A 20233-nucleotide genomic window follows, 5' to 3' on the forward strand; every position below is an offset into this window, starting at 1 on the left:
GTTAAGAGATGCAGGTAGAAAGCTAACCTCTATTTTTAAATGCTCATTTTACTCTAGCTTCTTAGCATAAGATAGAAAAGGGGAGGACAAGAAGGAATTTACCATGTATTGTGGGCTAGTTACATGCCAAACACGGATACTGCAAATGGGGGCTGAAGAGCTGGCTTAGCAGTTAAGAGCATATACTGCTCTTCTAGAGTTCCAAAGTTCAGTCCCCAGCACCCATGTCGGGAGGATCACAACAGCGTGTATCACCAGCTCCATCTGACACCCCTGGCTTCCGATGGCATATGCACTCACATGCATATAACACTCCATCTTCACACACACATACACACACACACACACACACATACTTATTAAAAAAAAACTTTTTAGAAAAAAAACGTTGCAAACAACCTAAAAGTCCTTACCACCATTTTTCTGGATTTGTTTATCAATATTAATATTCATATGCCCTATTGCTGGATTTTACTTGATTCATCTGAGATACAATAAAACAAAAGTAAACAGCCAAAAATTTGATAAGCTAGAATGTTGGCATTTAGGGGGGGAAAACCCCACAAAACAAAAAAGCCACGACGAGTGACAGACTCTGTTCCCATTTGTTAAATCACTACATTTATCCACATGTGCTCTGACTGAAATGTTTTGTCCAACCATCATTTCCAAAGACCCAAAATGTTGCTATTAGGCTGATCTCCAGAAATAATTACACCACCATTTTGATCAACTTTGGCTCCTTTTTATTCAGGAAGCATACAACTAATTCTTTAATTTTATACATTTTTACATTCCGGAAATAAGCGAAAATAGCCGTTTTAAGTATGTTACAAAGTTGGCTTTGGGGCATAATAAGCTTTTTGAGAGGGGGACCAGCCAACTGACCTTTTCATCAAAGCACCAATGTATCTTCAGTCTTTTACCAAGCTCTCCCACAGCTGTGGTTGCCTTGGATGTGGTGCACAGACCGTGTGAAAGCTACAATGGAGAGTTGCTCTGAGTCTTTCTGCAAGGCACCAAGAACAAACAGTTCAAGCTTCCTTTCTTTTGATCGAATCAAGGCTTTTTGGAAACTTTTCGACATCTCTCTCAAGTAGTGCTCTCTTAGCATGAAGACTAGAATTTATTAAAAGTCGTATATCACAAGATACAGTAAATCACTTCCAATATCCTGGAAATCACAGGGTAAACGTTATAAATAAAACACACTAAAATTACTTTTAAGAAAGTTATACATCATTTAGTTGGTAAGGACATTTACACATACAGCACACTTTATTGTTAAACGTTCTATAACTGACTTCACACAAAGATGAAAACTGATAATACAAAATGACTTGACATTTTAAGTAAATCTAGAATTAGCTGTAGTTTAATTAGAGTCAGCATTGAGTTTACATATTGTTGCAGATTGCTGTGCTATGTATGCCCTTTATAATGTGAATTATTTTCCTCAGGGTGAAATTGCACTTAGATGGGTGTTTTTGCTCGTACAAACTACTAAAATCTGAGGGACAGAGCAGTATCAAAGACACGAACAGTAACGGCACAGTATCAACTGCTGGATTAAGCTAATACAAGTGGACAGAATTCTCCAGGTTCCGATACCTAATAAAGCACTATCTGAAATGAACAAGGTGAAACATCTTAAGAATGCTCTTCAACCAGAACATGGAGGTTTTAAAAATTACTATTTGTAACTCTGCCTCATGTGGCATTTATAAGATACCTAGTAAACTCTTAGTTTGCTTGGGGCATAACGAGCTCATAATGTCCCACTTGGCCCTCCTGTTTGAGTTGATCTAGTAGGTCTTCCTTCCGCCGTTTCCTACCTACCACCAGGTATCTGTCATGGCCCACCCCATGAGACTTACTCTTCAGGCCATACTTCTGAGCAATCTGATGGATTTGCTTCCGTTCATCATTGGTGAGCTCTGTGGAGAAGGTCAAGTCTGAGTGGCTCTCAGAGCGGGCGTAGTTTCTGATGATCTGTTCTATATCCCTCTTGGCAATTTTATTGACTCTCTCTACATCTAGACCCAGCCCTTCTCGCTTATGCTGCTCTTTGACTGAGATAGGCTCCCGTATGCCCTCACCAGATTTACCTAAACCCCCTCCTGTCCAACCCATCTTTCGCAGCAGTTGATTCCCTATGTTATCCTCTTTGATTTGCTGTTTGTAAGCTTCTTCTGCTGAGCGGCCCTGAATTTCATTTCTTGAAATCACATCTTCAACAGTCCCTTTCTTCAGGTTGTTGATAACAGTCGGCTGGGTCTTTTTGAGGGTTTTCACAGCTTCTCCGGCAGCTTCGTATTTGACACTTTTCTTCACCCCAACTGCTTCTGCAATGACTTCACTCTCTAGAATCACCTTGCATTTCCAGCGCAGACCTGTCATCCTTTCATAGACGTATTCAACTGTCATTCGGTTAAACTGAGCCGTGTCATTCAATGTGCACACAGGATTGGAAGAATTCTCATAAACCACAACATCTTTTATGTCTTTCTTCTTCCCAGATCCTCTGGGGGAAGAGCCCGAGTGGCACTGGGAACTTTTGACAGATGGATAAGTGGGCTGTGTTTTTTGAAGAACTTTCAAAGCCTCATCAGCCGCTGCATGTTTGCTTGTTTTCTTGGTTCCATAACCTTCAGCTAAGCAGTGATCTTGCAGGAATACTCGACACCGCCATGTGCGATTTGGCATCATCTCGTATTTGTACTCAACTGACATTTTGTTGAATGAGGCAGAATTGTTAAGGATGCCAATGGCATCATTTGCATTCTCTGTAATGACAAAATTGGTCCAGTGTTTGGCAGAACTATTAAAAATAGGCTGCCCAGAAGCATCCTTTCCCAGTACTACCATGTCTTCTGGTGATTTCAGAGCTGGGGGAAATTCATAGGAAAGCATACCAATCTGACACACCACAAGGTCCTCTCCGATTATGTGCTTGAATTTCCGCCGGACAACTCTAACCTCAATCCGCTTCTGCAAGAGTTTCACAGCTAGCTCAGTAGCTCGATCCCTGGACCCATTCTTGCTGCCTGCATAACCTGTAGTTAGATAGATATTTTGGCATCTAACTTCGCAAGCATAACCATCTGTGAGAAGTTTTTTATTTTTGGGGATGTCGGCAGGAGGGATTTCTTTTAAAGGAGCATATATGTACTCAGGATTTGTCTTACAAGCCTGAATACAACGAGTTAGCATGTAAGTGTAATTAATTTTATCAGATCCAGAAGTCATCTCTGGATTAGAAAGGTTCTTCCAGATAGTTGCTGTCAACTTCTCAATAAAATACTGTTTCTCGGCGACCACTGACTCAGGGTACATCTGTGAAGGAGAAGGCTCGGGAAGTGGCTGGCAGTTTGCCTGCTGGGATGCGCTGCTTGGGGCAGGGTTCCCACTGTCAAAATACATGTTGGTTGTTACAGGCTGCTCTTTTGTGAAAATAAATCCTGACGAATTACAATACTGAGACGTTCCATCTTGTATATTGAAAGAGTCTTGAGTATAATCTTGGTAGAAGTTTCTTGGCATGTTGGCAAAATGTGTTCGTCCATTTACCTCTTTTGTTTGAGGGCCATAAGGATCTTCCTGTCTTTCAGCTTTTGAACTACTAGCTACAAAATGTACAGGCTCAAAACGAGGTCTCACATGGAATTTGGAACCAGCTTGCTTTTTAGGAGGATTTTGACCTATAGAATGAGTGAAATTTACAATTCATTAAAATGGGAATATTTCAAAAGAACCAAGCAGGAAAATAGCACCAACCGTATTATCTGAAAACTGCACTGTCGGTACAAGGTCTGTTCCAGTCACCTGGATAAAGGGATTCATAGTAAGACTCTACCATGAGCAGCGACACTCCCTCTCCCTCTGTGTATAAAGAAAGACTCTAAGCAGGAAATAATTCATCTAATCACATATATAGGCTGTCGCCACGCATGACCAGGAGATGCCTTTACAAAAGAGAAAAAAGAAAAAAAAAAGAGCTAAAACACAAGTGAAATATACTCTCCACATATGCTGGATGTACCGGGACAATCGCTTACCACCTGTGTGAAAAGGTCCCCAGAAGAACTTCAGCTGACTAATGAAACAGAAATGATGGAACCAGATATGCTTACTAAATCTCTTTTATATCAGAGGTGAGTGGCTATGATATTGCTTTAGCAAAAACCAACAGTTTTCAACCAAAACCTTTAGTTCTGACTTGTCTTGCACAAAAGGCTGTTACCTGTATTTCTAGAACAAACAACACTTGGAACTGGTAGTTAATGGGGGGTACCACATTTGAAGCCACGGAGACCTACTACAAAGGCTATAGCAGAGACTTGTGCTTTTTCCCTGTAGCATTCCTCAGTAGAAAGCTAGTCCATCTGGACCTGTCCCAGAATACTTAATTACTCAGATGCTCAGATGCTCTCAGAATGAGCCTCTTCTAGTTAGAGGCATGTTCCATGGGATAGACTTCAAAGACAGCATTATACTGAGACTTCTGTACTTTTAGTTCTTTTTAGCATCCTCAAAAATTGTGTGTTAGAAACCATTTACCTGGGCCAGGCTTGGTGGCAATACTTTTAATCCCAGCACTTGGGAGGCAGAGGCAGGTGGATATCTGAATTCAAGGCCAGCCTAGTCTACAAAGTAGATTCCAGGACAGCCAGAGCTGTACAGAAAGACTCTGTCTCAAAAAGAAAATTTTAAAAAATCATTCATCTTGCATAGAATTCAATTCTACCAGTGTTATTTGATGCCATGTGCCACATTCATATCATTGTAAGAAGCCACGCTTTTTTAAATCCCACCTTCCAGAAACAAGTTATACTTACCATCATAGGTTGAAAGGTAGCGTTTTTGGCCTTTGGAAGCTTTGGGCAGCATCAGATCATATGACGGCATCTCCCCAATATCAATACCTTCGGCCATATGAAGAATTTTTTCCATCAAGCGTGGGCTGTATCTATAAATTAACATAATTTACAATTAAAATAGGCATAGATATACTTTTTATGCTTCTAAGTGAGATAGCCTTATCATTGCTCCCAAAGGACTTTATCAACAGAGTATTTTTGTTATGAAAACAAAGAATCATCAGACTTAAAATATTTACCTGTATAACGAATACTTAAGTTATTCATTGGGCATTAAATCAAGATTTTCTGCATAAAATATACAAACTCATGCCCAGAGAAATCAGTTGAGAGCACAGGATGCTCTTCCAATGACCGGGTTTGACTCTCAGCACCCACATGGCAGTTTACAACTGTTCATAATTCCTGGTCCAGAGCATACAACATTATTCTGTCCTTCTCAGGCAACAGGCAAGCATGTTGTGCACAGACATATATGCAGGCAAAACTCAGCCATACACATACAAATAAATAATGTTTTTATTTTTTTAAATAAATAATTTTAAAGGGCATAATTTCCAGCCAAAAAGTGTTTTTGTTTTGTTTTGTTTTGTTGAGACAGGGTTTCTCTGTGTAGCCTTGGCTGTCCTGGACTCACTTTGTAGACCAGGCTGGCCTTGAACTCACAGCAATCCACCTGTCTCTGCCTCCCAGGTACTGGGATTAAAGGCATGCGCCACCACACCCAGCCCAAAGTCTTATTTTTAACACGTGAATTGAAAATAAGTAGACACTCGTGATTTTTCTCTTTCATATACATATTACATGTAAACAATTACATTTATATGCTTACAAAAATACTAAGAGTATTAAGGACAGCCGGGTTGCCAAATTCCCAATTGTAGCTGCTTTCATTTCTCATGAAAAGAAACCATGCTCCTCAGAGAAATGCATGCTTCCAAATCTGGAGCAGGAAATGTCTAAGAAGTGCCTGGGAGATCTTGGGCCTACAAACAAAGAAACTGTCAAAGGTCACAAGAGTTGTGCCAGAAGCCAATCAGATTAAACTCCTGGTACCATGAGCCTATTTGAATATTATTGATAGGTAGCATGGATTGAAACACATCAAATTTGTTCAAATCCATTGGTTCACAATACTTACAAACCTTATCAGTCACCTTTGAAGGGTGAAAGATACCAACTTTCTGTAAACAATATCAAAGGAAGAAAGCAGGCATTACCCTGTATTTTCCTGTATAAAGTGTTTCTTAAAACCACCAAAGTGGGGGCTGGAGAGATAGCTCAGAGGTTAAGAGCACTGACTGCTCTTCCAGAGGTCCTGAGTTCAGTTTCCGGCAACCACATGGTGTCTCACAACCATCTATTGCCCCTCTTCTGGTGTGCAGGTGTACATGCCAGCAGAGCACTGTATACCTAATAAATAAATCTTTAAAAAAAACCCACCAAAGTGTTGTCAAGGAAACCCTCTTTTAAAGATTTAGGTTCAGGCTGGAGAGATAGCTCAGCGGTTAAGAGCACTGTCTACTTTTCCAGAGGTTCTGATTTCAATTCCCAGCAACCACATGGTGGCTCACAACCATCTACAACGAGATCTAGTGCCCTCTACTGGGCCCTCTACTAGGCAGAATACTATATACACAATAAAATAAAAATCTTTAAAAAAAAAATGATTTAGGTTCAGTTATGTATATTCATGGGGGAGGTGTGCACACATGAGCGTAGGTGCCGCAGGGGGGCCAGAGGCGCCCAATCTCTTAGAGCTCTTAATTACAGGTGTGAGCTGCCTAATGTGGGCGCTGGGAACAAAACTCCACTCCTCTTCACAAACAGTAAGAACACTCTCTCTGGCCCCAGGAAAACTTTTACCAAAGCATTACAGCTAATTAAGGAAGAAATGATCGCCTACTATCACTCTGCAAGGCACTGGTGAAGTGTAGGCAGGGGAGAACCCAGAACTAGAGTCACGTAAATAATACAAACCTGGTGTTGACAAAGTTACAAATATAACCCCACAGAGGAAGAGCCTCTGCAAAAAATGAATACCTATATGTAAAAACCAGGCAGGCAAACCTAACCCTCACTTTACAAAAGCATAAAATGTAAAACTGTAAAACTTCCATTAAAAAAAAAAATAAGTAGGAGAAAACTGTGAAGGTCTAGGAGACTGGGCAGTGGTGGTGCATGCCTTTAATCCCAGCACTCGGGAGGCAGAGGCAGGCGGATTGCTGTGAGTTCGAGGCCAGCCTGATCTACAATGTGACTCCAGGTTAGCCAAAGCTACACAGAGAAACCCTGTCTCAAAAAAAAAAAAAAAAAAAAAAAAAAAAAAAAAAAAAAATCTAGGCTATGCAAGTAGTTCTTACAATTAACACCAGAAGTATGATCGAAAAAAAGTGTAGGCTGGAGAGTGCTTGTTGTTCAGTTCCCAGCACCCATGTGGCAGCTAACCATCAATAATTTCACAACCAGTTCATGACATACATAACTTTAGAATTTCCAGGATGCACATGATACAGACATATGTGTGAGCTAAATACACCCAAACATAAATGAATGAAAGTCTTAAAACTGACAACAATGGTAAAATGGACCTACTCAGAATTCAAATCTTAAAAGACTCTACAAAGAAAACGAACTATAGACTGGGGCAAATATTTTTGTACTTGTCAAGAACTTGTTAGCTCCAAACTCAAGAGGACCAGAATCAAGCTTTTGAATGAACAGAAGGAGCTGGGGAGATGGCTCAGAGGGTAAAAGCATTTGCTGTACAAACAGGAGGCCCAGGATGGAAATCCCCAGCACCTCTGTAAAAGCTGGGCATTCAGTGGCCCCAGCATTGAGGGGTAGAGACAGGTGGATGCTACAGCTAGTTGGCCAGCCAACCTAGCCAAAACAGTGAGCTTTGCGTTCAGTGACAAACCCCATCTTAAAAAAAAAAAAAGAGTAAAGAACACCTAAGGAAGACACACTTGACATTCTACTCTGGCTTCTGCAGGTGCATTCACTTGCACACATGCTTGCACATGTATATATGTACACCCCTCACCAACAAAGGTCATTAATAGAGCCCATCACTGGAGAGTACAGACAACTGCAAATGAACAAAGGATGTTGAGCACCATCAGCCACCAGGGAAATGCAATTGAAAGACACTATCGACATACCAAGATAGCCAAAATAAAGTAGTGATGACATCAAATGCTGGCAAGAATGTGGAGAAACTGGATCCCTTAGACATTGCTGGTGGGACTATAAAATCGTATAGTTACTCTAGAAAACAACTTGGCATGTTCTAATAAACTAAACATCAATTACCATATAACCCTTGGTCCTGGGCATTTATCCCAAAGAATTGAAAATTTATGTTCATACAAAAAAACTTGTATGGGGGCTGGAGAGATGGCTCAGCGGTTAGGAGCACTGACTGCTCTTCCAAAGGACCCGGGTTCATTTTCCAGCACCCACATGGCAGCTCTCAACTTTCTGTAACTCCAAGATCTGACACCCTCACACACACACAGACATACATGCAGGCCAAACACCAATGTACATAAAAATTTTTAAAAATGTAAACGAATGCTCACGACAGTTTTATAGGCATAACCATAATCAGCCCAGATATCTTCAAAAGGTGAATGGTTAAAATTCTAGTTCAAACACACAATAGAAAACTACATAGCAAGAAAAAAGAAACAACCACTGATACAGGTCACAGTGAGTGGGAGGGTATTAGGTTAGTTATTTTAAAATAATAATACACCGGGAATATTAAAAATCTTCTTTAAAAAACGTATTACAGCTGGACGTGGTGGTCCAGCACACCTTTAATCCCAGCTCTCAGGGAGGCAGAGTCAGGCAGATCTCTGTGAGTTCGAGGCCAGCCTGCTCTACAAAGCAAGTTCCAGGACAGCCAGGGCTACACAGAGAAACCCTGTCTTGAAAACCAAACAAATGAGCAAACAAAGAAACAAAACACACACCATGGTGTCTGCCACATGTGTTGGTCAGAGACCAACACTGGAGTCAGTTTTCTCCTTCCGCCTTTTTGTGGGTTCCGGATGATCAAACTTAGGCCATCAGGCTTGTGTGACTCCTTTACCCACGGAGTCATCTCACCTGCCCAGAATATTAAAACATATTGACTATAGTGACTGACTTAAAAACCCTACAGTTTCAGGGTGTTGCTTAGTGATAGGGTACTGGTCTAGTATGCAGTTCCATCCTCAGTGCCACAGGGGGGAAAAAAAAAAACCAAAAATCTATACCTGATGAATTATACAGAATGAAACACAAACATATTAGTAAAACTAGAGGACTCTGAGTAAGATCTGTTGGTGATGACAATGCCATTATCCTAAGTGTAGTACTTTATAATCATGGAGGGAAACTGATAGAGTACTACTGGGTTTGCTTTATCGCACTTATTTATCATGCCCGGAGGGGGTTGCGCATGTGCCACATTGTACATAGGGAGGTGAGAGGGCCACTTGTGAGCACTGGCTCTCTCCTTTCACCATGTGAGTCCTGGGAATCCCACTCAGGTTGCCGGGCTTAGTGGCAAATGCCTGAAGCATCTCACCAGCCTTATAGGTGCCGTGTTTCTTCTCATTGTTTCCTTCCACCAACCCCATCTTTCCGTTTTGAGACAGGGTCTCAATATACAACTGTTGTGTAACTCAGGCTAGCCTTTCATCTCAGCCTCCAGAGTGCTAGTATTATATGTGTGCACCACAGCAGGCTAGATCGGCTTCTTGATAACAATTTTACTGCACAGCAGTTTAAAAAGTAGGTGCAATTAAAGTTTTGTTGTCACCTTCCTATTTCCAGAGCCTTTTTTGGCCTAACTGGTAACATTTGGGAAGAAAGTCCTGAATTTGAGAAACAAGTACAGCTTTTCCAGAATCGGTGTGAGGTTGAAGATGAACATCTTCCCCTTCCAGTGCAGTAGTTTTCCATGCCCACCAGACAGCTTTCCTTGTAAAGCATACACCCAAACCTAGTAGTCACCAATGTGAGACTGTGGGAAGCTAGCTACAGCCTGAGTGTCTTACAGACGATTGTTATTACAGCTATCATCAGTACTTGAGTACCAAGAGTAACTGTACTTTTATTTACTCTTACCTGAGCATCAGAAAAGATATCTAAAGCATCACACATTCTATACATCACTTCCTTTTGGATGTGGGGAGTCCAATTTCCCAAAGAAAAGATGAAAGCAAAAGACTTAAAAGCATTTTTTATTCATTACTTCTAAAAAGTATTTATGTTTATTGATGTTTTACCTACACATATGTCTGTGTACTATGTGTATGCCTGGTGCCCATAAGGCCAGAGAGGGTGTCCCTGGAACTGGAGTTACAGACAGTTGTGAACTGTTATATGGGCGCTAGGAACTGAACTCAGGTCCTCTGAAAGCCAGTGCTCTTAACCATTCAGCCCTTTCTCTAGTCCAAAGCCCACACTTTTTAAAAAAAGATTTATTTATTGATTATATATACAGTGTTCTTGCCTGCATGTACACCTGCACACCAGAAGAGGGCACCACATCTCATTATAGATGGGTGTGAGCCACCATGTGGTTGCTGGGAATTGAACTCAGGACCTTTGGAAGAACAGACAGTACTCTTAAGCCTCTGAGCCATCTCTCCAGCCCAAAGCCCACAACTTTTAAAAGCACTAATCTCATCTTTGCAAAAATTGGTGGTACAACTCAGCCACTAGCCTTGGGTCTAGTCAAAATTCTCTAGACCTCCAGTTAGAACCTGTCTCTGAATATACAGTGTACCTGAAAATGGTACACAGGCCATATGATGCTGTGAAGGATGTACCTAGGGCTCCCTCACTCGTGTTCATTTGTCTCTCACTTTTTCCAGCACCGGTAATTATTGTACCTATTTATTGCTCCCTATTCATTACAATTGCTACAATTCACCATCTCCCAGAGGCTATAAAAATAAACCCTTGCGTAGGTTGCCAACACAGTCAGATTTTGTCCTTTATTAGGGACTCATAATACAAAAGAAGCCCAGCAGGTTTAAATAAGAATGGAGAAACCATTATGTTATCTAATGCTTGACTAGTCAAAATACTATACAAAAAATTTAGAATATTTAATAAGTTCACTAGAATTCTATTTCTATTCCTAAAATTATCTCAATACCCACCCAAGAATAAAGGTCAAGTTATTACTATCTTCCATAGTGATTTTTCATAATATACTAAAAAATAATACTTTTAACTCCAAAGAAAACTGACCAAGAAAAATTTCACATCTCAACCAGTGATAACTTCAGTATCGTGTAAGGGGTTAATTTATATTCTTTTTTTTTTTTTTAAGATTTATTTAAATATACAGTATTTCACCTTCATATACACCTGCATGCCAGAAGAGGGCACCAGATCTCACTGTAGATGGTAGTGAGCCACCATGTGGTTGCTGGGAATTGAACTCAGGACCTTTGGAAGAGCAGGCAGTGCTCTTAACCTCTGAGCCATCTTTCCAGTCCCTACTTTATATTCTTTTTGTTTGTTTTCTATGCCCTCTCATTACTAATTGATCACCTGTGTTGATCTGTTATCTATTGTAAAGTTTTCTTTATGTTGCTACCACATCTATTCTATCTTGGTTTTGCCGTGCTGAAAACTGAACTCACAGACTTACTTGAGCATTCAAGGCAGAGATTCTACTACTGAGCTATATTGCCCAGCCCACTGCCGTATGGGTTTCAATGGCTGCCTAGTTCTGTATTATGGAATATGAAGCAAAATATTATAAGGCAAGTCTATTATAAATTTTAAATGCATGCACATCACATATTTATATGCCTATTAGATCACACATTCGGCTGTAAATACGTAAGGCAAAAACCATAGAACTACAACAGGTCTTGAGGTTCTTTATGTAGTTTATAATGCACCAAGCTTTTGGAAAGCAGGATGTTTTTTAACTCACCTACCATGTCTAGCATATTATTAAAAGATGATTTATAATGGACAACACATTTTTCTGCATAGATATCACAGTCTTGGTCACAAGACAATTGCATCTATGTGAACAGCTACAAGAGAAACATAAATCATTATATACAATGGAACCTGAAATTTAGTAAGTATTCAATAATAGATGCTTATAAGTAATTTACAAATATATTAAGTAGCTCTACTAAATCTAAATTAAAATGCTAAGATTACTAACTTAAAAGCCAGATGTAGTTGCACATGTATTTTTAAATTATTATTTTATGTATATAAATGTTCTACTTGCATGTATGCCTTGGGTACCACATGTATGTGTGGTGCCTGAGGCAGTGGTAAACCTCCATGTGGATGCTGGGAATAAAACCCAGAAACTTTGCAACAACAATGCACGCTCTTAACCGGCGAGTTAATCCCAGCAGTCAAGAGGCAGAGGCAGGCAGGACTCTGGGGACTGGAGGCCAGCCTGGTCTACAGAGTGCGTTTCAGGATATCCAGGGCTACACAGTGAAACCCTGTCTCAAAAAACAAACAAACAACAACAAAAAGAAAGAAAAAGAAACAAAAAAATTAGGGCTTCAAAATAGAAAACTACTTGAAGATTCTTAATGGTCCAAGTTAATACATGTATAGCTTAGAGGTGAAGTTTTCAAAAGTGCCCCCACTCTCACTTCCTTCACCAATGACTTGTGTATGTATGTGCAAAGCTATGTTTCCCAGCACACATATATCTGGAATCTACCTTCCAACCTCTCCAGAATTGTACTGGGGTAAAGAAGTTAAGGTAGCTGCTCATTCTATTTCTCTATTAATACATTAACAAAAGATTAATAAGCCAGGGATTGTAGGGCAGAACTCTGCTTCTAAGTCCTATGGATCAAGACTAGAAAACTGAATATTCCAGGTAATCTAGACACTATGTCTTCTTAAATGGCTGTGAGAGGATCACCATGGTACAGTCTTTGGCCAGCATGCATGAAACTGTAGTTTCTACACTCAGTCCTGCAAAACAAATACAGCAGCAAACAAGCTATAATCTGTAAGTAAAAACTGCACAGACACCCTGGCTTTCATATGCATAATTATATAAGCGTCATATATGTAACTGATCAAAGGACTAATAAGTTTTCATTAGCTACAAGACTAATGTTTTGAAACCATTTTAGAAATTTCTCGGGAAATTATTCCTGTCCCAGACTCCTAAGTGCTGGGATTCTAGGCATGAGCTGTCACAGCCAGCAAGACTTCTTGATACTCTCTGTACTTCTGTAAAACAGAAAAAGTGAGGGGAAAGTTCTCTGAGCTTCCTGGTTGCTTGGACAATGGGGAAAGATTATTAGATGTAGACTGATTGACAGAGTGCTTGCCTAGCATTCAGAAAGCCCTTGGTTCGATCCTCAGCATGGATAAAACTGGACATGGTAGTGCACCCTGAGATCTCAGCACTCAAGAGGCGGAGGCAGGAAAATCACAAGTGTCAGATCATCCTCAGCTACATGGCGAGCTCAAGGACAGACTGACTTCATGAAATCCTGGCTCAAAAAAAAAGTAGGTTGAAAAACATCAATCTATTACTTTATCCTATAAAGTGGTGTTTCTCAGACTGGCCCTCGAATCAGCAATATCAGCAACACCTGATAACCTGACAGAAAAAAAATTTTGAGGCCCTTCCTCAGATCTTCTGATTTGAAAGCCTGGGAGTAGGAGCCCTGGAACCTGTCTTTTAATAAACATAACAGGTCATTGCTATTGTTATTATTTCAGGGTGTCCTTGTGGTCTGGGCAAGCCCTAAGCTGGCAGAGAGGAGATAGCAGACCCCAGAGGCTCAGAGGCCAGTCAGTCTAACCTAACTGCTAAGCTTCGATTCTGTGAATTTGTCTCAAACAATAGGCACAGAATGATAGAGGTGACACTCAATATCTGCACCCCCCCATCTCTGTCTGTCTGTCTGTCTGTCTGTCTCTCTCTCTCTCTCTCTCTGGCTCTCTCTCTCTCTCTCAGGCATGCACATATAAACAAATTCAAACTTGTTCCACAGAAATGGTCAATATACCGAAAGGAAACAAAACACCCTCTGAATCTCAATTTCAGATTTCCTTTTTTAATCTCAGCTTCTACTCAAATGGAATCCTTTGAACAACCAGTTAATAATTTGAGCTAACAAAGGGCCATGTCACCAAGTTTCTGCAATTCACTTGAGAGAAGAACAGTCTGTCACACAAAACAAGAGCCCTGCCAACTTTGAGGAGGTAGATTTTATGCACCCAAAGAGAGATCTAACAAGGCCTACCGGACTAAAGACCACACCAAGTCACAGACTTTCAAAGTTCTCTTGGGCTAATGGTCAGATCTAATGCAAACAGTGCTTTTCAGGCCAACCCCCATTGGCTTGGTTTGTATTTATACCCTGGTTATGTGTGAAGCTGCTGTTTTTAGGGCATGAGCCTAAGATTTAGAGATTTGACTTATGCCAGTTACTTGCTTTTGCTTCTCATCCATCTTTCCCAAACATGGCAGCTGTGTCTCAGGGGAAAAAGCATCAGATTGGAAACAGTTGTGAGACCTTGCACAGTAACTTAATTTCTTGACCTCCATTGGTTTAGCTGTAAAAAGGAAGCTGGGCATGGTGGCTCACACCTGCAATCCTAGCACTCAGGGAGGCAGAGGCAGGTGGATCTCTGAGTTCAAGGCCAGCCTGGTCTACAAATCGAGTCCAGGACAGCTAGGGCTACACAGAGAAACCTGTCTCAAAAAAAAAAAAAAAAAAAAAAAAAAAAAAAAAAAAAAAAAGAAGATACCCCATAACCCCTAGGGTGGTTATAAGATAGAAAGTTCAAAATATGCTATATGTCACAAAGCTGTATACATCTATTACTCCCCAGACATTTACTAAGCAGCTATTATGCTAAAGTAGAATACTACACAGGATTTATTCTAGGCACTGAGGACAAACATGTGAATCAGAATAACAGAGTAAAATCCTACCCCCCACAAAGCCTGCATTCTAGCAGGAAGGTAAGTTTAGTTATGAACACAAAGGATAGTTATCTCCCTCTATTGAAGATGTTTTTAGGATTTTTATTCCATATAGCCTTTTGTGGTATTAAGACTAAGGATTGTATGATAAAGGTACACACTGTTAGATAAATTACATTTATTTGACAATTAATTGCTGAGGCTTTGCCAGGAGCAACTAGCTCTTCCAGTCAAATAGTCATTATCTCTAGAGGTGGAAATTATGTTAACTAGAAAAAAATTCTGTGACAGGGCAAAGCAAAGTTTCTCATTGGATGGCATATTCAACTATTGGAGTAGGATAGACAATTTCTTCTGCGTTGTTTACAGTCGTCCGTAGAACTGATTTGGCTGAACCAAATCTGATCATTTTCCCGAATTTCTCATTTTTCTTAATAAAAACAAACTGGGTACTAGGCAGAAATATAAAGAAAGAATCTTCCCAGTCTACTGAACAAATCAGTCTAGGATAAGGCCAATTTCGAGGTTCTGAAGGACAGAGGACTCAAGCATCCTGTTCAAAGGGGGAAAAAAAAACTGCGTTGGAACCATACTGCAGTCTCCATAGAACGCAAAGTGCTTTCCAAGAGGCCTGTTCAGAAGCTACCAGGTTCTAGGAAAGGAGGAAACAGAGACACATACAACCCTAAAACCTCACACAGAGGCCAAATGTTAATTCCTTCTAGTCCATTTAGGGTGAAAAGAGGGCAATCCATTTTTACAGCAGATAGATCCATTTCTTTGTTTGAGTACATTATGCGCCAATCTACAAGCAAGCCTGACACTGCAGCTCAAAGACCTGACACATACCGCCTCCCCAGGAGAAGACTGTAAGACCTGGCTGGGGGGCTGCGAGGACAAGAGTGTGCTTTATCTAATGGAGATGGAAGAAGAGAGTGGCCAGGAGCCTAGGGTTAGAACCGCGGAGTTCCTTGTCCTCCCCCCTTAAGCTCCACCGAAAATCCTCTGCAGATGCCGCATCCTTGGAAGACCCAATACAGGTCTGAGGTTCTGCTATTTATCACCAATCACAACGACTATCTCTCAATAATCCTCTTTCAGGATCTACTTTATCTCCAGCTCTGATTCTGGAGGAGTATCTCAGTGCCCTCGTGTGCTGTTGTGTTATGTCATTGCCGGCCACCACGGCATCCCACCGCACCGCCCAACCACTAGTGAAGCTTCTCCGTGTTATCTAGCAAATCTTAAAATCGTAAGTCTCCAAGCCATCATCCGCATCCTGTCCGTTCCCATCTGGACCACCTTTATTGACCCTCTCCTTCCCTTGGGCTGTCTGTAAACCTAACTCTTATCATCTGTCCCTTGCCCTCCTCCCTAAGGCAACCTTCATCACCCATCTCCCACCCTCGTCCCTAACTCGACTTCCTAACATCAGCCTCACCTGCAGCCCAGGAAAACGTGGTTGGTCCAGGCGGCAGAGAGCGCGAGGAGCTGGTCGAGAGCAGCTCCGGGATAGCTGTGCAGGTGCCTACAGATGAAGCTCCGCCGCAGAGCCCACTGCCAGTCACTTTCGTGGCTATAGCGCCACTGCTCCAGCACTGGTTCAGGCGGGGGCGGCGGGAGGGGGGGCAGCGGTGGCGGCGGGAGGGGGGGCAGCGGCGGCGGCGACAGGAAGTCGCCCCCCAGCAGCAGACGTCCTCCAGCCATCTTCTCTGCTTCACAGTGGGGACGTCCCCCAGGGACGATGCCGACAAACTGGCCACCACGGGCAATCGAGGTGGTGGCGGGGGTGAGGAGGGGCTGGACCCGTGTGAGGGACGGTCAAGGCCAAGTCTCGAGGGAAGGGGACGGGAGTGTATGCCTGGGGGCTACTACGCTCACAGGGAAAATGGTTAACAACGGTCCTGGTCTCTATGCCGGGCACACCGTTCCAACTAGTGTGGGAACATGAGGGTTTCCTCATATACCCGGCGCACAGGCCAGAGGAGTTGAGCCCTGCTACACTGAGCCTCCTCGGACCCTCAGACCCATACAGTGAGAGAGTAACAGCAAGGAAAAAAAGAAGCACCAGCACGCTGGGTTGCCCGGCTCAGGTCTCTCAGCCTACCTCCCCGCGTGCCACCCTGAGGTTGTGAGGCCACTGCGCACGCGCCGCAGCCGGTCTCCAACTTCAAAATCACGTCGCTAAATCTCGCGTGATTGGCATTTTTCTCCTTCCTCTGACGTTACTCACCATTGACTCACTCTGGTGACCAGCGGAGGGCGGAGACTCTGGGTAGGGGACTAACTGATAGAAGCCTAGGTTCCAGAGTATCATGATTCCCTGGAAGGTGCCCTCTGGTGATTAGTTGGCAGGGATGCCTGGCTGTGGGCTCTGCCTGAGGCTGTGGGCTTTGGAAGGGTTGTAGGTTTCAGGGACACTTGGCATGGTTTCCCGATTAGCTCTCTTAGATGCCTCTTCAGAGAAGAGCTTGAAAAATCAATGCCTTGTTTCTCATCAGCTTTGGAGATGCTTATGAAAGGGTGGTTGAAAATGAGACACTTGCAAATAAAATAACATAATACACTATTCTGATCATGGTTGCAGACTATTCAGTGTCGCATCAATGTATTTTTGGGTTTTGCTTTTCTTCAGTGGTAGCCCAAGCTAGCTTCCAAATCACTGAAACCAAGGGTGATCTTGAACTTCTGTCCCGCACTTTCCATGTGCTGGGATTGCAAAGTATATCATCATATGCTGTTATATTTCAGTTTACTAAGAAGCCTCCAAAAGACTAGTTAAAAGCTGCTGCTGGGCAGCGTAATGGCCAAATCATTGTATAGATTACAATCTTGGTGATGAAAATTTATCCTGCATAGATTTAACATTTGCACTACCATCAGCACTACCGACAAGGTGTCTTTTGACCTATTACCTTCAACTTAAAAAAAAAAAAAGGAGAGAGAGAGAGAGAGTCTTATATAACTAAGGGTAGCTTCGAACCTACACTTCTTCCCAGGCCTTTTGGGTGGTTGGATTACAGATACTTACCTCTGTGCTCAACTTGCAGATTGACAAGAACGGCAAATTTAACTTCTAATTTATATATGTGTGTCTATGAGGCACTGAGGGAGGGCAGATGCCAGAAAAGTTTAAAGGGATGCATGGGAGGGGGAGAATTTCTTTCACCAGAGTTTATAGTTAAAAATATCAAAACTCATTGAATGGGTCCACACCTAATCATTTATGAGAAAAAAATTTAATTCTTGAGATTGTTCTGCTAAGAAGTGTGCAAATTTCCTTCTAGGTTTATCTCCTCTTGTTATTAGTAATGTTACTGAATACATTGTTGTATTCTGTTTATGCACATTCCTACACATTTAACTATTTCCACTCAGTGGGGTAATTTTTATTCTGGTCTTGATATTGTTCTTAAGTTAGTATTGTATCTCTTAAATCTTCTAATAAAAAATTGAGAAAGAAACACATTAAAACAACTGACTCTTTTTCCATTGATAAAATAAATGTCCAGTCTATGAAAACAGGGAGTTCCTCTTTTGCTGTTAATGCCTGCACTGGCTTCCATGGGCATGCCATAGGCTACTCCGATGAATGAATGTCTTTCTCTTTGCACCGGTCTAGTTTCTTAGAGTCCACCTCTTAAGATGCTGTTTTAATAATTGGGTTAAGCTCAGGCTTTTATGGTTATGTACCCCTCAAAATTCAGTTGCTGAATTTTACTGGCCAATGTGATGGGCATTAAGAGGTAAGGTCTTATTCTCCACAGTTGAGTGAAGAGCGGGGACTGACTCTGACATGAACTCTGGGGTCCCATATTTGACCACCTCCCCTTGGTGGGGAGGCCTGGTGGCACTCAGAGAAAGGATAAGCAGACTGCCAGGATGAGACTTGATAGGCTGTGACCATATGGTAGGGGGTGGGAGAGGAGGTCCCTGTTGGCCACAGACATAGGGCAGAGGAATAGGGTGAAAGTGGGAGGGAGGGAGGAATGGGAGGATACAAGATTTAGATGTAATCTGAATAAATTAATTAAATAAAAAAGAGGCAAGGTCTCAGTGCCAAAGAGATGGCTCAGTGGTTAAGAACACTTGTTGCTCTTGCAGAGGACCTGACTTGTAACAGCCACAGGGTGGCTCACAATCATCTGTAACTCTGGTTCTAGAGGAACCCGATGTTCTCTTCTAACCTTTGTGGGTACTAGGCATGAATGTGATATACATACATACCTACATGGAGGCAAAACACTAGTGCACATAAAATAAATCTTTAGAAAAAAAGAGATAGGGATTTAAGCTAGGTGTGATAGGCTCAAGTGCAATTTCTGTGCTTGGGAGCTAGCTGCTGCTATAAAGTGACTACAAATCCAGCCTGGGCTAAGTGAGACCTCATCTTAAAAAAATGAAAAGATGCAGGGCGTGGTGGCGCACGCCTTTAATCCCAGCCCTCGGGAGGCAGAGGCAGGTGGATCGCTTTGAGTTTGAGGCCAGCCTGGTCTACAAAGTGAGTCCAGAACAGCCAAGGCTACACAGAGAAACCCTGTCTTGAAAAACCGGAAAAAGAAAAGAAAAGACAAAACAAACAAACAAATAAACAAAAAATAACCAAGAACAGAAAAAGAGATAGGATCTTTAAGGGTTGATTAGTCCTCCTGGGCTATGCACTCTTGATAGAGATTAGATCGTTATAAAACATATTTCATCCAGCATTCGACCGTCTGGTCTGTCTTCCCCATATGAGGACACAATACTGCTCTCTTCTGATAGACACAGCAACAAGAAACTATCTTGGGAGCCAAGAACATCCCTCATCAGACAAGCACATCTGCTCACGTCTTGATCTGGGACTTCCCGTCCCCCAGAACGCTGAGAAATAGACTTCAGTTCTTTAGAAGCCATGCAACCTCAGGAAGAGCAGCACAGAACTAACACGTAGCTATGCTACCGACCCTCATCACAATCTGCACTGCACTTATAACACATCTTTTCTTAAATCTGAGAAAAAGGGAAAACACCATCCTCTTGGCTCAGAACAAATCTTGATCAGAGTTGCACTTAAGACTCCCCTATTAGCACTGATTCTGAAACAACTAATTCTGAAACTACATTAGTCCTGTGGACCAGTTACAGTTGTAGCTGACACCCCTAGGTCCCAATTTTTTACCATTTTTCCTCTTGGTATAAACCCAAAATATGCTTGAATTGAGACATGATTATATTCCATAGACATTCTTCCTTAGGGAGTTATAATTATACTGGGAAGTATTCTATAGATTCTTGAGTGACAGATGTATGGTCCATTTCCTAAGTTGGCTTATACAGGTGGTTCATAGAAAAACTCATTTTGTGTAGAACATGTGTAGTCTTAGCCTGGGTGGTTAAGTCTGTGTATCTTACAAATTTG

At 41.8% G+C, this 20233-nt stretch overlaps 2 protein-coding genes across 2 annotated transcripts in view; both read right to left on the bottom strand.

Moving 5' to 3' along the window:
* Nucleotides 1–4969, bottom strand: part of Steep1 (STING1 ER exit protein 1) — a 46277-nt gene extending 41308 nt beyond the window's left edge. Inside the window, exon 1 of the mRNA XM_051142271.1 lies at nt 4839–4969. The gene's annotated coding sequence lies outside the window, so the exon portion shown is untranslated. The remainder of the gene's footprint in view (nt 1–4838) is intronic.
* Nkrf (NFKB repressing factor) lies at nt 347–16969 on the bottom strand. Its single transcript, XM_051142269.1, has 3 exons — nt 16274–16969; nt 4839–4969; nt 347–3701 (listed from the first exon to the last, which is right to left on the bottom strand). Exons 1-3 carry the CDS (start codon nt 16537–16539, stop codon nt 1744–1746), a joined length of 2355 nt encoding a protein of 784 aa, XP_050998226.1. The 5' UTR covers nt 16540–16969; the 3' UTR covers nt 347–1743.
* Between the last annotated feature and the right edge of the window lie 3264 nt (nt 16970–20233).

Source organism: Acomys russatus, chromosome X (genome assembly GCF_903995435.1).
Source record: "Acomys russatus chromosome X, mAcoRus1.1, whole genome shotgun sequence".
In the NCBI taxonomy this organism is placed as follows: domain Eukaryota; kingdom Metazoa; phylum Chordata; class Mammalia; order Rodentia; family Muridae; genus Acomys; species Acomys russatus.